This window comes from Mytilus californianus, unplaced genomic scaffold (genome assembly GCF_021869535.1).
Source record: "Mytilus californianus isolate M0D057914Y unplaced genomic scaffold, xbMytCali1.0.p SCAF_3, whole genome shotgun sequence".
NCBI classification, from domain to species: domain Eukaryota; kingdom Metazoa; phylum Mollusca; class Bivalvia; order Mytilida; family Mytilidae; genus Mytilus; species Mytilus californianus.
In genome coordinates, this window is record NW_026262679.1 from 116,184,282 (window position 1) to 116,202,467 (window position 18,186).

An 18,186-nucleotide genomic window follows, 5' to 3' on the forward strand; every position below is an offset into this window, starting at 1 on the left:
CAACATGTCTCGTAAGCATATAATTGATATTCGTGTATGTGTCTGTTTTTTCAGTACAAATGAATAGGTCAAGACTACCTGAATGATCTACAGTATCCAATTACTACTGGCTGTTTTTTTGTATAAATAAATAGGTCAAGACTACCGGAATGATCTACAATATCCAATGACTACTGGCTGTTCTTTTGTACTAATAAAAAGGTCAAGACTATTTGAATGATCTACAATATCCAATGACTACTGGCTGTTCTTTTGTACATATAAATAAAGACTACCTGAATGATCTAAAGTATTCTAAGTAATGTGATTTTTTTCTTGCAATTACATTTTTCTAAATCAAGAATATAGACTACTAGTATCCTTTTCAAACCAAATGATTATGAAGAGCCTGTTGTTACCAAGCTCTTATACCCCACATACTCATTAAATAAGTTACTAGTGACCTAGTTATTTCTGTTACTTGAAGCAAATTATATTTCTGTATATTTAGACAATAGTATAATATTGTTTTACTAGTTTTATTTCACCTTGAAGATTAGACAAATAGGGATACTCCTTCGATTTTTTATTTCATGTTAGTCAGGTCGCTTAATATGAAACTTGAAACCACTTCTCTGCCATATTGTTATTTTATAACAACTCTGCCCTTGCCAAGGTTGACCCATGTAACTGATATTCATTCTTTAACCATATATCAGTCAGTTAGTTTTTGATTTTGCACTCCCACACCACCTTTCATGTCTTTCAAGTCAAATGTCTGTCTCCATTTAAGTTAATGACATTGAACAATCATGGTATTAAACACAATTTCAATAGTGATAATGCTGTTCTCGTGGGTCACCATATATTCAACTTGGGTAGCATTCCAGTTATTGAAATTTGTGTCAGATTAGAACAATGATCTAGATCTTTAGGAATGGATCTTATAATTTAATATGGAGCCATAGTATGGGACCCCTACACGGTAACAAAAAAAAACAAGCTTGAAAGGATACAATGTCAAGCGGCAAAATCTATCACCAGAGATTAGAAGTCAAAAGAGGATGGACGGGATACGTCTCTAAAATGCTTGCTGAACTGGAACTACAGCAAGATCTCCAGACAAGACAAACAAAGCGTTGAAGCCAGAAGTTAATATTTATGTAAAAAGTAGTTGAGGGGCTGATTCCCGTTATTGAACCATACTGTCATTCTATAATATCATTGTGTAAGTATTTCTGTATTGGCCTTGTTATTGGTCCATGTCTTGGGTGTATTGGTCTGAGGCGAAGCGGAAGGCAAATACTGCTGGCCGAGGACCAATAATAAGGCCAATACAGAAATACACGTAATAGTATCTTTATTAATTAACTACAGTGTTACAATATTTTTTTTATTTCATTTCACAAGAGATAAACATTTTTACCTTGAAGTGGAACTATCCACATCTCAGTTTCCTTTTATAAGATGCAATATCTAATGATTCGGTGCCGTTTGACTGCTGGCCGAGAACCAATAATAAGGCCGATACAGAAATACACGTAATAGTATCTTTATTAATTAACTACAGTGTTACAATATTTTTTTTATTTCATTTCACAAGAGATAAACATTTTTACCTTGAAGTGGAACTATCCAAATCTCAGTTTCTTTTTATAAGATGCAATATCTAATGATTCAGTGCCGTTTGAAGTATCTACAGCCTTTTCTCATCTGATGAATTTTTCTACCCTTTCCAGTCACTATAAAGTGTTACAACTTTAATTTAGACACAACACATAAATAGTAATTGGAAAGGTACTGCCATTGCATGTGTAATGCAAATATATTTTAAAAAAAAATAATGTAAGAGTTGAAATTGATACAACTATCCATAAGCCAATTGATCAAAGAACGAAGATTTGCACAATTACAGAATGCATATGCCTGGTTCAGGTTTAAAAATAAACAACCTTTTAAATACAAAACATGAGAAGCGACAGTAAACAGTAAAAATCGATTTGTACCATCGACATGATGAAATTATGAGGTCGTCAAGAAATGAACTTTGTGATAATTTACTCGTTCCCCAAACCTGAAATAATCCCATCGTCTACTTTCAAAATGCTTTTTAAATGAATGGGACCGTCTTTAACCTAAAATATATGCCATACTAAACGTTTCAGCTTGTTTATGGTGAGTAAACCTGCGTCTTACAAACAACTGTTTACTTTCAGTTTGAGTTTATCGTGACTTACGATCTAAAAACTAGAGATGTTCTGAAATCCTGTTTTGTAAACAAAGATTCATACGCACCGCGTGGGTATAACCGTATTACTCATTTCCGATTTTTAAAATCTTCGTAAATCTGGATAGAGACCAGTTTCTATCCAATGGATATCAAAATGATTCCGATTTTCACTTTTTTTAATGATTGTAAAGTTGAAATGGCATGAAAGGCTGACATTATTTAGGAGAACTATTTTGTCTAGCGATTGCTGATCATTGGAGGGTAAAAAGTCCAACACCACAACAGAACGGATCTATTTATCATGTATACACACCAATTGTTTACGATTGTAAGACATGTGCATAAAAGTGAAAGCTCGAATAAATATGAAAAATATAACAAAGGGATAGCTCCAAATACCATTTAATAACAAAAAACATATGGACAGGTCAAGATATCTTTTTGGTAAATAAAATAAAGTATGTAAACTGGTTCCCGTCCGACTACAACTCTTTGTTCGAGTGTAGCGTAATACAAGCAGATTCCAGTTAGTATGTAAAATAGTAAATATGAAACATGGTGCGGTAGGCGGAGGCAATAATCGACTTCCGTAAGTTCTGGTCAATGGTATCGGAAACATGCCGCTGATAGCGTCATTTTCCAAAAACTGTCATTAAGGGAATTACTCTTATAAGGGTTCATCTGGCGTTTTCGGCCAAGTTGACTTATTTGTAGATCTTGTCTGACAGTTTTGATGTAAATAGACAGGAGGTAGAGTTAACATTCTGATGAATTTTGCTCGTGTGATTTTCTAGAGACATGTATCTATAGCATTTTCAAGAAAAAAGACAAAACTTGCATTTTACCTCCTATGTTCTATTTTAGCTATGTCGGCCATATTGGTTGACAAGCGGTTAAGATAAAGATTATATGGATACTATAAATGTAAACAGAAGCATTGTTCTGTATGCATATATGTCAGCCTCTATTTTCAAGCTCCTCTTCTATCTTTTTTACATTCTCTTAATAAAACATACAGTGGATTCAATTTTATTACTTATGGGGTACTATGATGGATTTCATGGTAAAAATTAATCACTGATTCAAGCATTCATCATTAGACAAATTTCCTGCAGGTTTGTATACAGAAATTCTTAAAACCACATTATCAAAGTATTATTGGAAATGTTTTAATCCACAAACATTTGGTATCCGCAGTAATAACTGAATCTAATGTTCTTGATTTTTTTTAATCAAACAAACCATTCCATGACTGGATGACTTCCTGTGTGGCTTTAACAGCTTGTTGGCTTGTAAACACTATGGAATGGTAACTGGTATAGTTTGACAGTCTGTCAGTATATTCATCAATGTTGATAAAGTTAAACTTCAGAACTGGAACACTTACAGGGTTATATTCTTCACTTTCTAATGTCTGTAAATCAAGGTAAACATTACATTTTATAATACTGTTGGCAGTTTATCTCTTATTAAACACTCAAAAAAATACTCTTATAAATATAGATTCTACTGCTGCATCATAGCGATATGGCATTTCTCAGCTCGAGTCAATTAAATCTTAATATTTAAAAGGCAATGGCTTGCAGAGCATTTAAATATTTATGATTCAAATATTGAGACCAATAAAGAATTGTAAACAAATGAACCACACATTGATTATAAAAAAAAATCAATCAGTCAGGAAAAATATAAATAGGGTAAGAACTAGACAATGTGTTATAAGATGCTATGATACTTTAAAAGGACATAAGACTGCAGATTATACCACCACAGTTTGTCTTGTATATAAAAACAAAAAGATGTGGTATAATTGCCAATGAGACAACTCTCCACCAGAGACCCAAATGACATAGAAGTTAACAGCTATAGGTCACTGTACGGCCTTCAATTGGTTCTTTTTTATTATTTAGGTAATTTGTTGTTAGTGGTAGATCTTTTGGGGTCTCTGTTGTAAGCCTGATATCTTTGAAGAGATTTTTTTTTATTCATTCATAACTTTTCTAGACAAGTTGAGATTTAGAGTTTGTCATACATGTACAAGTATACACTTGTCTGTTGTTGAAGAACATACATGTACATGTATACACTTGTCTGTTGTTGAAGAACATACATAAGATGTCTTGATGTCTTTTCTTTTTATTGGTATTTTTGTGTCGCTCAATGACATACATTGTACATCAATCCATAACTCCTTATATTCATAATAGTCAGTTATCCAACAATTAACCACAGTACCACAGGGATATAAATTATCTAGACCTTAAAGTTAAACTTAACAAAAGCCATACATGCATGAAATTATCATAAATATCTTATTTAGCTAAAATACCTATGGGAGACATCTCAAATTGTCTCCCCTAGATAACTTGGTAATGATGGGTTTTTAACATCAAGAAGCATTTATTACATACATTGGATATTTAAGACCAATTAAGGCATGTGAAAATATGTACTTTGACTTGGACAAGGAGTTGGATTTTTAATGTGTAGTCTGAAGGGCAAGTTATACTGAATATAAGCCAACCAGTCGGTTCTCTTAGTTCTAAATTCTAGGTGAAAAGCAGAGAAGCACAAAAAGAAATACATGTAATTAAATAATTATTCTCTATTTTTATAAATATAATGGGGTATAAGTAGCTCATGGTACCATGGCAATATATTTTTTACCATTGTAAAATTAAAATTGAGAATGGAAATGGGGAATGTGTCAAAGAGACAACAACCCGACCATAGAGCAGACAACAGTCGAAGGCCACCAATGGGTCTTCAATGCAGCATTGTGTTTATTTGAATATAGATTTCATAATAATTAGAATGTACTATAAATTTCATGCTATAATTTTAAGGGAAACAGTGCCATTTCAAATTCCATGGTGTTATTTAAAGCTATTGAAGAGAACACTGAGTGGTGTAACAGAACAACAATAGAACAAAATGTAAAAGTCAGTTGAAAAGGACTTGACTCATCAGATTGTTACATAGCTCAACAACAAGATACAGATAGTTACAAAAAAATTAGTTCAAAGCACAATTTCAACTTATGAAATAAGTTCAAATAGCCATGTTTTCAAGACCAAAAAAAAAGCAATACTCCTAGATGAATAGATGTCATAAGCAGTCTGGAAAAACATCACTTTGCACAATATATGTAACAAAAAAAAAGGTATAAAGATGATTAAGGGATGTTAGTGTTTACTGGATAGCAATATATATATATACATTTGTATAGTTATGTATCAAACTATTGAAAATAAGATTATCAATAAAGTAAATTGATAACCTTTAAGAAAATTATTATTTTGTGCATTGAAAATATAATTATATACAGTACAAGAACAATTCAAATAATATGTAAAATAGTCAATTTTACAAAGCTTGTTTAACTTGTATGAAGGGAAGGAAATAAAGGAATGCAAATGATAAAAGATTTTTGGAAAAGGGAGGACATCTTATCATGCAAGAGTTGACTTTCATACTCATCAAAGAGCTGTTGCAAGAATTCTTAGAATGACAAAAAAGAATTGCATTCTCTAGACATAGAGCACTTCATTTAACTTCCTCTTTCTGAGCAGGTGAATGTTTTCCACTCACACACAGCTAAACTGGAGCCCATTAAGGAATGTCTTTCTACTGAATATAAAAGTCCTATTCACCTTTTTTCTTAACCTTAGTCAAACTTTGGAAGACTCAATGATCATGATGATATTGTTTAAAAAGACTTCAGAAAACAAATGTCCAATTATAATGACAATGTTTTTCTGGCAAACCACAGAGGGCACTTGAAAACTGAAACTTTGGTAACAGAATAAAAATAGGTTTTGATAGTATGTAGGACCATACATGTTTATACCTGGATAGAAATATATATGTTAAGTTATGCGTAATTAAATCTAAAATCATATTAAAGTTCTTTAACAAGTTCATGGTCAAATGAAATCTAATTATGTTGAAATATTTTGTAAAGCCTGGGTCTTTTTTAGCTTACTATGCAGTATGTGTTTTGCTCATTGTTGAAGGCTGTTTGGTGACCTATAGTTGTTCACATCCACACACTTTGGCCTCTGGTGGATAGTTGTCGCATTGGGATTCATACCACATCTCCTTACTTTTATATCTGAAAATAGTAAAAAATAATTGGAATCCCACAGTATGGTCGTATTTTCACATGATTCTATTTGAGATACCAAACAGTTGTATGAATTCCACTTTTGAATTCTATCTGAGAGTAAGAAACAATAAAGGGTTTACTACAGAACACAAATTAATTAATAATGAAAAAAATGTCTACCTTATGATATTGGTCTATGCCTCCTTCAGTTGGTGATCGCAACAATAATATAAACTTTCTTTTCCCATCTTCTTCTTGTGCCATTCCATACAGAATATTTTTTTCATATCTTCTTGTCTGAAAATATACCATGTATATAATACAACATTCATATGACATTGAAAATAGTAACTGTACTATGATTTATAGGTCAATTATTATTACAATCAAATGTCTTCCTGAAATATATCAACATGATCAAACAGTTTCATTTCTACCTCAAATACAGGTTACATATGTCGACAAAAATATCAATATTTCTTGAAAAAAAATTGGAAACAGTTATATCCTGGTCAGAAGATAATGATCTTCATATTGTTAATTTGGCTAATTCCACCACCAGAAAAGTAATACCTCATATATATATATATATATATATTATATATCTTGCTATTATCATGATTATGACTTTCCTTGAATGTTAGACAAACAGAGGTTTCTTTTTTTTTTATTAAAGTAGACATTTAGATGTCTTTTTTTCTGTGTTGTTGGGTTGCTGTTTCATGGATGTACAGTGTTCTGTCTGTGAATTTCATATAACATCCTGGTACACCTAGAATTTTGTAAACAGCATCTTTTATTTTATACAAATTATAACATCACATAATAACAATAGCTATAAGAAAATCATTTTAGATAGATATTTCAATCATTAAAAAAAAATAATTTTATCCTCATAATTTTTAGACAACAACTTTTACTTGTGTGGTGACATCTTCCATGTTCATTTGTTTCCATATTGAAAATGAAAAAAATGTTTTTGAAAGTTACCATGGTTACAAGATACAGTGTTATATAATTCAGTAAATAAATGTTTGGACCTGTATCAATAAATGGAGGTGTGAGGTATGTGTGAAAAGACATCAACCAAACAACAAAAATAACCAAAAGACATCAAGAGGTCAAAAAGTCCTCAAGAATAGACAGGTGTATATATAATATGTCAAGTTCTAAATCGTTCTTCTCCTACATGAACAAGAAGATTGCAAAGGCTGCTCTGGTTTCATAATAGTTGGAGGCAGAAAAATCGCTAACTGCCATTTTTTGTCCCCAGTTTGGAAAACTTGAAGCCATCTTAAGAGCCAGCTGGAGTCTTGATTTCCTCTACCCAAATTGAAACTGTGATACAGTTTAATTTCAAATGATTTGTTGTGTAATCATGCATAGCCCGGTTATTCTATGGCTACTAAGTTTTCACTATTAACCATTCTTTCTTGTCAACAGTACAATGAATTTCTGTTATTTTCATAGCCAGTTTGTCAAAGAAAAATATGCAGTTTATATTCGAAATCTGAAATTACAGGGTCAAACACAATGGGGAGTACATGAAATTGCTTCAGTGTTTATTATCTTTTAATAATAAAAGTGCACTTCTGTGTCTATGATTATACCGACTGTGTGAGACTCTCATGGGTAGTCAAGGTCGCTAAAAATACCTACTACTGGTATGTTCAATTTTTCAATTCCAATTGATAATTTGTCACCTTTTAGAGAGAAAGTGGTCTTGTTTATACAACAATTACATGTTTGACAAACAATATGACCTTAGAGGCTTAAATAAGAACAAGCTTTTATTAATTTACAAATTCTTGTTAATTAGCACAATAACTTTTAATATAAATAAAGAGCTGCTGAACCAACGCCTCCTATGTTTTGTCCTGGTAGAGTTCCCTTAAGTGGATACCAGATGGTATGCAGGGTTGTCAGATAAAAAATCAAATACCGCTACATTGACAACAACACTTATGCAGTTTACTTAAGTGTTGTTGTCAATGTAGCGGTAAATAACTTTTAATGTAAACTTATAGTCATCACCACCCCAAGGGAAAAGAAATATGGTCACTACAGGTCTCCTTTCGACCAGCAGTAAAGCCCTTGCCAAAGTGCCAGGGGTGTACGTTTTGCTGCAAGGGATATACAAGAACGCAGCCACAACCAGTCAAAATGGGGACATTCAATCTAATGCCTCGTGTAGAGAGTGTGCCACACTCACCGACTTTAAGAGCCCTTGTAACAACTCTTTGAGGGGTCCGTAGGTGGCCTGTGGCAAGGCAAAATTTCTGTCCCTTAATATCTATGTCAGATACCCTCATTTTCCAGTGGCAGTCTTAATTTTAATTTTAGTTTCTTTTGTATAATTTGGAGTTTAGTATGGCGTCCATTATCACTGAACTAGTATACATATTTGTTTAGGGGCCAGCTGAAGGACGCCTCCGGGTGCGGGAGTTTCTCACTGCATTGAAGACCCATTGGTGGCCTTCAGCTGTTGTCTGCTCTATGGTTGGGTTGTTGTCTCTTTAACACATTCCCCATTTCCATTCTCAATTTTATTAGCTTAAATTTCCTGACCTTCATCCTGGATGGCCTCTGTTACAGGACCTACCTATTGTATTTATTGTTAATTTGTTTTCGTCCTGAACATGCATGAAAAACACTTTCACCCTTTGTTAATCTGTTTACCTGTGCCGTAGATTTTAGGCAAGTGCTAGCATATGACAAATTTACCTATAAATGCCAGATATCGATTTCATTACCATTACAGTCAAGAAATGAAATTCTGAAATTGGAAAAGGTTGATGCCAGATATATCTCCAGCAGCCATATTTTGTCACCTGGGAAATATAATCGTAATTTGAAGCCCAGCAAGGTCCCTGTAGATTGCTATAGGTACAGTATAAAAAAAATACTAATAATTATAAGAAATTAAATTTACCAATTTTTAACATTAGTAATTTAACTGATGTTTCTTCTTTACAAATTTGGTTTGTAAATTTATGTACAACTTATGCAGGAATAATAAAAAAAATAATAGCAGAAATGCCAGAATCCAGTTAAATCTTTATAATTTTGAAACTTAAAGATGTAAAATGGTTTTAAATTTTATTTTATATCGATCCATGCCATATCATTAAATTTTTCCAGGTGCACAGGTTTTTCTGTACTCAGACATGTCAGAGTAGAATTAATGGTGTAAATACAGTTATAGTTGACAAAAGTTTATGATGAACCTTCAGCTTGACATTGCTTTCAATTTTTACCAATATTAATCCCTTTTGGGATTCTGTGTCTGGAGCGATTTTCTGCTTTGTCTGCCCTCACAATCCCTTATCAAGCCCTAATAAGTCTATTTTTGAAAATGTTTGCCAACTACCTCACTTCAAACAGGTGTATTTTATGCTTACATCAACATTCTGTACACATGAAGCAGGTAAGAATTGAAAAGAATACATATAATTTGCCTTACATACATGACATGTAATTTGTTCAAATTTTTGAAAATACCTTACCTTTCAAGGTAGTCATACATATGTATGTCCATTTTGTTACAAAATTTAATACAAAAAATATGCCATCTCATACCTGCCAACTTTTCGAAATCTCCATGGGGGATTTTAAGCGCATGAGGACCTAATGCACCTCTTATATTGTCATAAGTGTTTTTAATCTACTACTATATTGTTTCAATGAGTATGTATGTACTTAAATACCCTTTTAACTCATTTGAATGCCTGTTTTGAGGTGTTCAGTTTATATAATATAGAATTCTAAAATTCAGGTCAAAACCTCTCATGGGGGATATCCCCCATAAATCGGGATAGTTGGCAAGTCTGTTAACATTTAAAGTAGAGGGTCATTTTGAGGGTGGCAAAATCAAAAAATCATTCTGGACACAGAATCACAAAAGGGAGGGTACAACAGGTACTACAACCACTTCCTGAGAATTCCCAAAAAGTTAGAAAGAACCTATAGTTATTATCCAAAAACTCAATTTAATATGGTGTAATACAGCTTTTATTGATAATTATGAATAAATCTGAGGGTAGGAATGGTATGAATGGGATACCCACATGACAAATGACCATAAAATATTTGTCTGTTAATGATAAACATTTCAAGCCATTTGACACTAACTGTAGCTACAAACTGAGATTTGAAGAACGATGTTAAAAAATAATGCTCATTTGACACTAGCGGTAGTCAAAAAGGAAGTTTGACACTTGACAATAAAGGGCATTCCTACCCTCATATATTTGAGATATTTCACATTTTCTTTTAATAAAACTACATTTTAACTTCAGGAATTCTGGCCATGGATTAATTCAATATGTACATGTATCTTGTCGAACTTATGAGTGTTTAAGTGTAACTTTTTCTGACGGAGGACTTATTCACATTCTAACTTTGAATATGTTAATTCAAAACTGTTCTGTTAAGTGAACACAGTAAGCTTGAGCCAATGCCGGCAATGGCAATGTTTGAGGGATTTACGTGAAGAAGAAGACAGGAATGGAGACATTAAGAAGACTGACGGAGAAATGCGTCAAAAACATTATTCATTTCGAATCTTCGTTCCGTGGGGTTTCACAATTACCCATTGAATATGGAGTTGGCAATGGACAGGTGGCAAGTGTCAAATGTGACAAATGTAAACAGGAAACCAATATACTAAATTGAAGACAAATACGGACGATGAAAGACAGTTTCCGCATTTTAGTTTTGAAATTTTACATCACGTCTCTTTGTTACGTTTTTAAATCTAAAATTATTTTGAGATTGAAATTTCTTTTATTTCAATAATCTGATATTCAAATTCCAAAAGATTTATTTTCACATTAACTTATTCTGAGACTACTATGATTAGGCGTTTGTCTCTGAATTTTTTCCCTATTTACCTTAATATTAGGCCGGCCTGTGGTAGTACTCAGGTCAAAGGCCAAACGTTACTTTATTTTTTACAATGAGTTGTAGAACTTTATCTCTGATTTGAAGTTCAACAATGTTACTTTGGTGTTCTTTAATTAGTTAAATGTTGTAGTTTCAAATCAAAATTTTAAAAAGTAAAAAAGTATTACTGACACGCTTCTTCAAAAGGATTCCCCTTGGACTAGCACAGAGAAAATTCTAGTCAAATCGGCACCTGGTTAAATCGGCACCTGGTCAAATCGGCATCCAGCATAGTCAAATCGGCACCCGGTATAGTCATATCGACACCTAGTCAAATCGGCACCTGGTTAAATCGGCACCCATGGTAAATAAGTTGAATATATATCTTTTTCAGTATTTTAAGCAAACAGATAAAAATAAAGAAGGGGTTGTCCAGATATATTGACTCATATCAATCTTTTTTTTTGGGGGGGTTCTGTATGTATATTTTTCATGCAACTTAAGGCCAAGTTACAGTAAATGGCAGTCAAGCAACTCTTAGCGATCTTTTAACGTGAAAAAAGAAGACGTAGATCTATACTCTTTCCGAATGGGTCATGGCTATGAGGACGTTAGTACAAATTATAATTTAAACACTGAATGAGTATATATGAATACACATGCTACATCGATCTTAAAAGACCCAAATTTTGCTTAACACATGTTCAACCTCTATAACAAATATGTTGTTGTCCCTGCAGATTAAGCCCCATTGACACTCATCAAAGAGAAAATCATGAATAATCATAGGTCTGCTCTATGTTCCTTTTTGAAGATTCAACCAAAGATGAAGAACTGGATCTTCCTTCTCTGTATTAGATATCAAAATTACATAATGTTGTGTCCTTACATATAACGTTATATTGCTGGAACTTCCAAGTGCTCCACGAAACCTCTTCATAAATTATTTACATCAAATTTATCAGCAATCAAAGCCGAGCTTCAAAGTTATAGTGAAACTACCCACTCGTGGTGCGGCGTGAATCAGATGTGGATACTTAAAAATTCTAAAGTTCTGTTAGAAAACATACTTTCTAAGTCTCTTTCCTCCTGCAATAGTATTAAAAGATCTCAAAACATTTGACTTTTCTACCCTTTAAACAGGTTTCCCCATTCCAAACTAAAAGACAAATTGACTGAAAGAATTGGCCCTTCTTAGTTTCATAAAAAGAATTTTCAACGTAAATACTAGTATCTTGTCTAGGGAGGGATACATCGTACTTTGTAAAAATATCACTCTGATTCAAACAGAAAATTCTCAGAAACTGACATTATCAAGATGTTTGTTATCTTGATTGACAACAAATGTGTTACGTTTGGATGACGTAATTTCAACAAATAATCGGCATCTTTATGGGAAGCAACTGTGCTCCTCTTCTTGTCGATTTTTTTCCTTTATTCATATGCGGATGACTTCATATATATATAGCAGATTCATAGGAAGAATGAAAAATATCTAGCATTATCCTTTAACTTCATGTTCCGCTATATAAATGATATCCTTTAAATAAATAATTTAAAGTTTGCAATTGGTGACTATGTTGAAGGCATCTATTGCATCGAACTTGAAATAAAGGATACAATAGAGACAATAAAGTATGTCTCATATATTGACCTGCATCTAGAAATTGACAAGGGTCAATTAAAACAAAACTTTAGGACAAAATAGATGATTTCAGCCTCCCAATTAATCGTAAACTTTCCATTTCTATGTAGCCAACATTCCAGCAGTTGATACGATATTCAAGAGCTTGCATATCTTATCATTTCCTTGATGAAGGGTTGCTGCTATTTAAGGAATCTATTTAACCAAGAGTTCCAAGTGGTTTAGTTGAAATCATCCCTTCAAAATTTTTCGGACTCCATCACAAATTGGTTGACCGTTTTGGAATATTATCTGTTTCACAAATGACGACTGATATGTTCTAATTGTCGTTACCACAATCCCTTCCACTTTTTCTCGAATGTGATCTACCGAATAATACTTATCACCGTGTTTGTACTAACATGAGCTACACGACGGTGTTAAATGCAGAATCTGCTTGCCCTTCTGGAGCACCAATGATTACCCCCGGTTTTTGATGGGGTTCGTTTTGCTCAGTATTTAGTTTTCGGTGGTTATTTTTTGTGCACTTTTTTTGTCTTTTGGTCGTTTTATGTTTTTGCCATGGCGTTATTAGTTTGTTTTCGACTGTTGTTTGAATATCCATTTGGAATTATTGGCCTCTCTTTTGTATATATAAGAAGACGAGTACATTATTCCAAATGAAAGGGCTCACGGGGTGGGGGGTGGGGATACACGAGAGTAATAGAAACAACATAACATAGGAATAGAATTATTTGATTGATAGAATATGAAAAAAAAAAAAAAAAAGGATTTGTGATTATACAAAATTTATGGCAAATCAGATTAGATGAAAAAATTATCAAACAATATAAAATATGCCTTATAATTTTTAAATATATATAGAACATTTCCTCCTCATTTAACAATTTTTTTTTCAAATCTTCCAGGAACTTCAAATTTTGATTCGAACACCACATAAAGTTTATAAGATATCGTATATAGCCATAGAGAACTCTAAAAGAGATGAACACTCATCAAAGATATCATGCGTATAAATATATATATATAAATAGGTACAACAGAGGCGCTTTTAGTCCACTAAATATGCAGTGGTGCTCGAATCAAAACTGTTTGTTGAAAGGACGGGATTCGAACTCTTGCTATTGTGATATTGAGACACCACCTGCACTGTGTCCAGCGCTTGGGACCGCTCGGCCACCTAGACTGAACTAAAAATTCAGCTTTCGGTGGCTTAGTGTTGCCTTTCCTCGTCAGTAGAATCTAAAGTTGTAACACAGTACATAATATATTAGGCATTAAGGTGGAATTGATTGCAGATTAGCCATATTATACACGGCTGAAAACACATATTATATTCATAATTACTCTAAATATTATATCAGCACACCAATGTAATTTTTGTTCTTCCCTTGCCGGGTTCGAACTCATGTTATTGGGATATCGTGACAACACCGCCTGCACTGTGTCCAGCGCTCTAGACCACTCGGCCACCTAGACTAGACTCATTGAAAGATTCAGCTTTTGGTGGCCTAGTGTTACCATTCCTCGTTAGTAAAATCTAGAGTTGTAACACAGTACATGATATATATAGTATATGTGTATGAATACTAGTATAATCAAGTTGGAAGAAATTTTAAAAAAATGGGATTAGGGTAAAAGCAGTAAAAAATTGCAAAACTATGTTACATGCTGATACACAGACGAATAAGTAAGGGCAAAATATATGTACAATGGATACAGTAAACTAAATAAAGATCATTATCGGATGTTATGTCTATCCATATACATACAGTGTTAGTTCATGGGGAAGAAGAAATGTGATAAGTAAAATAACAGTGATATTATAGAAATGGAAAATATTCTTTTGAAGGGAGGAGTGAAGAGGTATTAGATTGTAGATGTTAGTCGATTGCAACTCATAATAAAGATTGGACAGCTTTTAAATAGTTTTATTTGTTTTAATCTACTGATAATTAATCGGAGCCAAAAAGTAAAATTTTGTGGAAATTCTGATTAAAAGACCTAGGCTTTCTATGTTTCTTTGACGAGATACATTGAATCTTTTGCGTTTGAGTACTTTCAATTTTTCCCAAAACGCAGTTTATGGATTGTTTCAATTTTCTGTAATAGAGACGTTTGTTAAGAACGCTAGTTTATTATTATTTTTGCATGAACTTGATATTTGACCAGATTGGGAAGGGAACCACAATAACAAAAATATAGGCCTAGTTGACTTGTATGATTCCTTTTAAAATAATTTTTGAAGGCGAGACTGAGGGATGAACTTGACTGTAATGCAACAGTCTAGGAGTTCTAGAATTTCATTGTTGTGGAAAGAAAATAGTTCGAGTATAATGGTGTTCTTGTTACAGTAGATATAGATTGAAGTATACTTATATAGTGTATTAATTGATCATATTAATCGTGTCCCTCCAGTCACAATCCGTACTCCTTTTAATTAGACACTTTCTATTTCATGAATTAAAATGACCGTAGAAATAATCCATAATAGTTCATCGGAATATTCCAAGATTGGCTTTATATAAAAAAAAAATGGAATTTTCTTAAGAATTTCGGTTTGAAATAAAAAAAATCCTAAATTATGGCGATAGTAAATTACCGCAATGTTCAAGTCTCGTAAATAGATTTTAAAAGAAGAGACACTCACACCAAGGATTTACTACAAGTACCAATAAACTAATATTTTAAAAGATCAATGTCAGATGAAAACTGTCAGACAAACATGTATACCTTACAATTGTTCCATACACCAAATATAGTTGACCTAATGCTTATGGTAATTGAAAAACAGACTAAAACACAAAAAATGTAACATTGACCAATGAGCCATGAAAATGAGGTCATGGTCAGATGAAACCTGCCAGACAGACATGTACACATTACAATTATTCCAAACACAAAATATAGTTGACCTATTGCTCTAAGTATTTGAAAAACAGACCAAAACACAAAAACGTAATATTGACAAATGAACCATGAAAATGTGGTCAAGGTCTGATGATACCATCTAGACAGACATGTACACCTTACATCATTCCATACACCAAATATAGTCGACCTATTGCTTATATTACTCTGAGACTACTATAACTATGTGTTATAGTAGTCTCAGTATTACTTGAAAAACAGACCAAAACCAAAAACCTTAACATTGAGCAATGAACAATGAAAATGAGGTCAAGGTCAGATGACAGCTGCCAGTTTGACATGTACACCATACAATCATTCCATACACCAAATATAGTAAGCCTATTGCTTCTAGTATCTGAGATATGGACTTGACCACGAAAATTTAACCTTGTTGACTGATCCACGAATTTAATGAGGTCGAGGTCAAGTGAAACTGTCTGACAGGCATGAGGACCTTGCAAGGTACGCACATACCAAATATAGTTATCCTATTATTCGTAATAAGAGATACACACTTTTTTCTCAAGTAGTCACTGAACCATGAAAATGAGGGCAAGGACAATGGACAATATGACAGACGAAAAAATGTATCATGAACATAAGGCATCTATATATACAAAGCATATATGAGGCATCCAAGTCTTCTACCTTCTGAAATATTAATCTTTGAATAATTAGTTAACGCTGCCGCCGACACCGCCGGATCTCTACATCCCTATGTCTCGCTTTCTGAGGCAGAAGTCGCAGAAGAGACAAAATGAGGGAGTCGCATGAACACCAAAAGGAGAGAGACCGGATGTGTCGACAGGGTAAGTTCCTCCTGCTATGCATCACGCGCCATGCAAATTCATGACACAATCGGGAATAGGACACAATTGGGAATTGATAGGATATACAATCGGGAATAGGATACAATCGAGAATAGGACACAATCGGGAATAGGATAAATCGGGAATAGGATACAATCGGGAATAGGACACAATCGGACATAGGTTACGATCGGGAATAGGATACACTCGGGAATATGATACAATCGGTAAAATAATGGGTTCCTGTCCATTTTTATTGAATTGTTAACGTTGACAACAAGTCCGTATATTGAAAAAATAATAGCTGTTTTCCGCGGTATACGGACATGGATAGTATACTGCACATTGATAGTAAACATACAACTCTTTGTGCCAACGTAATAGTTCAGCACAAATGGACAGGGAATACGAAAAAAAAAATACAAATTATAATGATTAAAACATGAATGTATTCACCAACCGAGTCCCTAGGCTTTGAAACCGTACAAGTATTTCAGAGGATATCCTCTCTTATGTTGCGACATGTTTTATTTATACGATGTTATATGATGGCTGTGGGTTGTGTACTCCTGAAGACCTGCACACAACCATTTAAAACATTCAAGACCTATTCGATCTCGTTGACTCGGCCATTGATCCCATCCTTGAATTGAGGCGGCTTTGTAAACTCGGTTTGCAACTTTAAAACACTGCCATTACATCTGGAGTTTTGTCGGAGAAAATGTATCAATCTAATAAGAATGAGACCAAACTACCCAAATATTTTACATGTTTTAAAAGTTTATATATGTTTCAGCTATATGGGTAAGATTTTTTTTTGTGAAATACTTATTACTTTCAAATGTTCTTCGTGCCGGACCCAAATTAGTAGTTCCATACATATGCTACCCTTTCCCCAGCGTTAAAGTATTTGACTCTTTCGTTGGATCGTCGATGTCATTCTCAACTGACTTTCTATAGGGTCATATTTCCTTAAACTTTTATAAGTTGGTGTACCGGCCTAGTTTCTATATCTACCATATTTTCCGAATTTTGAACGGCTAAACATTGGACTAGTAACTAAATATGGACTTCCAAAAGCTCTGGAATAATTATCACTCTCTCAAGCTTTGGAAAATGAAAAACTACTGTAAAAATGCTACGAAAATATTGGAAAGAAATTTGCATGGATATAAGGACAAATATAAAACATGTGTACAATGAAAATCATTTATAAATATCAAGACAAGGCCGATTGGGAATCCGCATCAAATATGGAGGAGACTTTTCAAAAAATATTTTAAAAGCTAAAGACTGAGAATACAAATAAGACTATTTTCTGGAACTTATACCTTTCAAACGGGTAGGGCAAAATTCGACAGGAATATGTAAAGCGACACATCCGTCTTAAAAGGAAGATAACCTTACCAGGGGCGGGTCCAGGTGAGGGCCGGCGTAATGGGCGAACCCCCCCCCCCCCTTTTAAAAAAAAACAAACAAAAAACTATCGTAATCTTCTAATATTGTATTGAATATGGCAATTTATCATATTCATTAATTAAACACATACCCTGATTTCTTTTTATACTGATTCCTCCATCCGATGGGTGATCCGTAAAATTTACCATGAAGGATGTTC

General features: G+C 33.4%; 1 protein-coding gene across 6 annotated transcripts in view; it reads right to left on the bottom strand.

The window, feature by feature from the left end:
* Positions 1–10,972, bottom strand: part of LOC127735908 (uroporphyrinogen-III synthase-like) — an 83,475-nt gene extending 72,503 nt beyond the window's left edge. For all 6 annotated transcript variants that reach the window (XM_052246340.1, XM_052246342.1, XM_052246341.1 and 3 more), the window contains exons 1-3: positions 10,909–10,972; positions 6,498–6,614; positions 3,452–3,623 (exon numbers count right to left, since the gene is read on the bottom strand). In XM_052246340.1, the coding sequence (XP_052102300.1) occupies positions 3,452–3,623; positions 6,498–6,581 (256 nt within the window). In that variant the 5' untranslated portion in view covers positions 6,582–6,614; positions 10,909–10,972. The remainder of the gene's footprint in view (positions 1–3,451; positions 3,624–6,497; positions 6,615–10,908) is intronic.
* Positions 10,973–18,186: the final 7,214 nt, after the last annotated feature.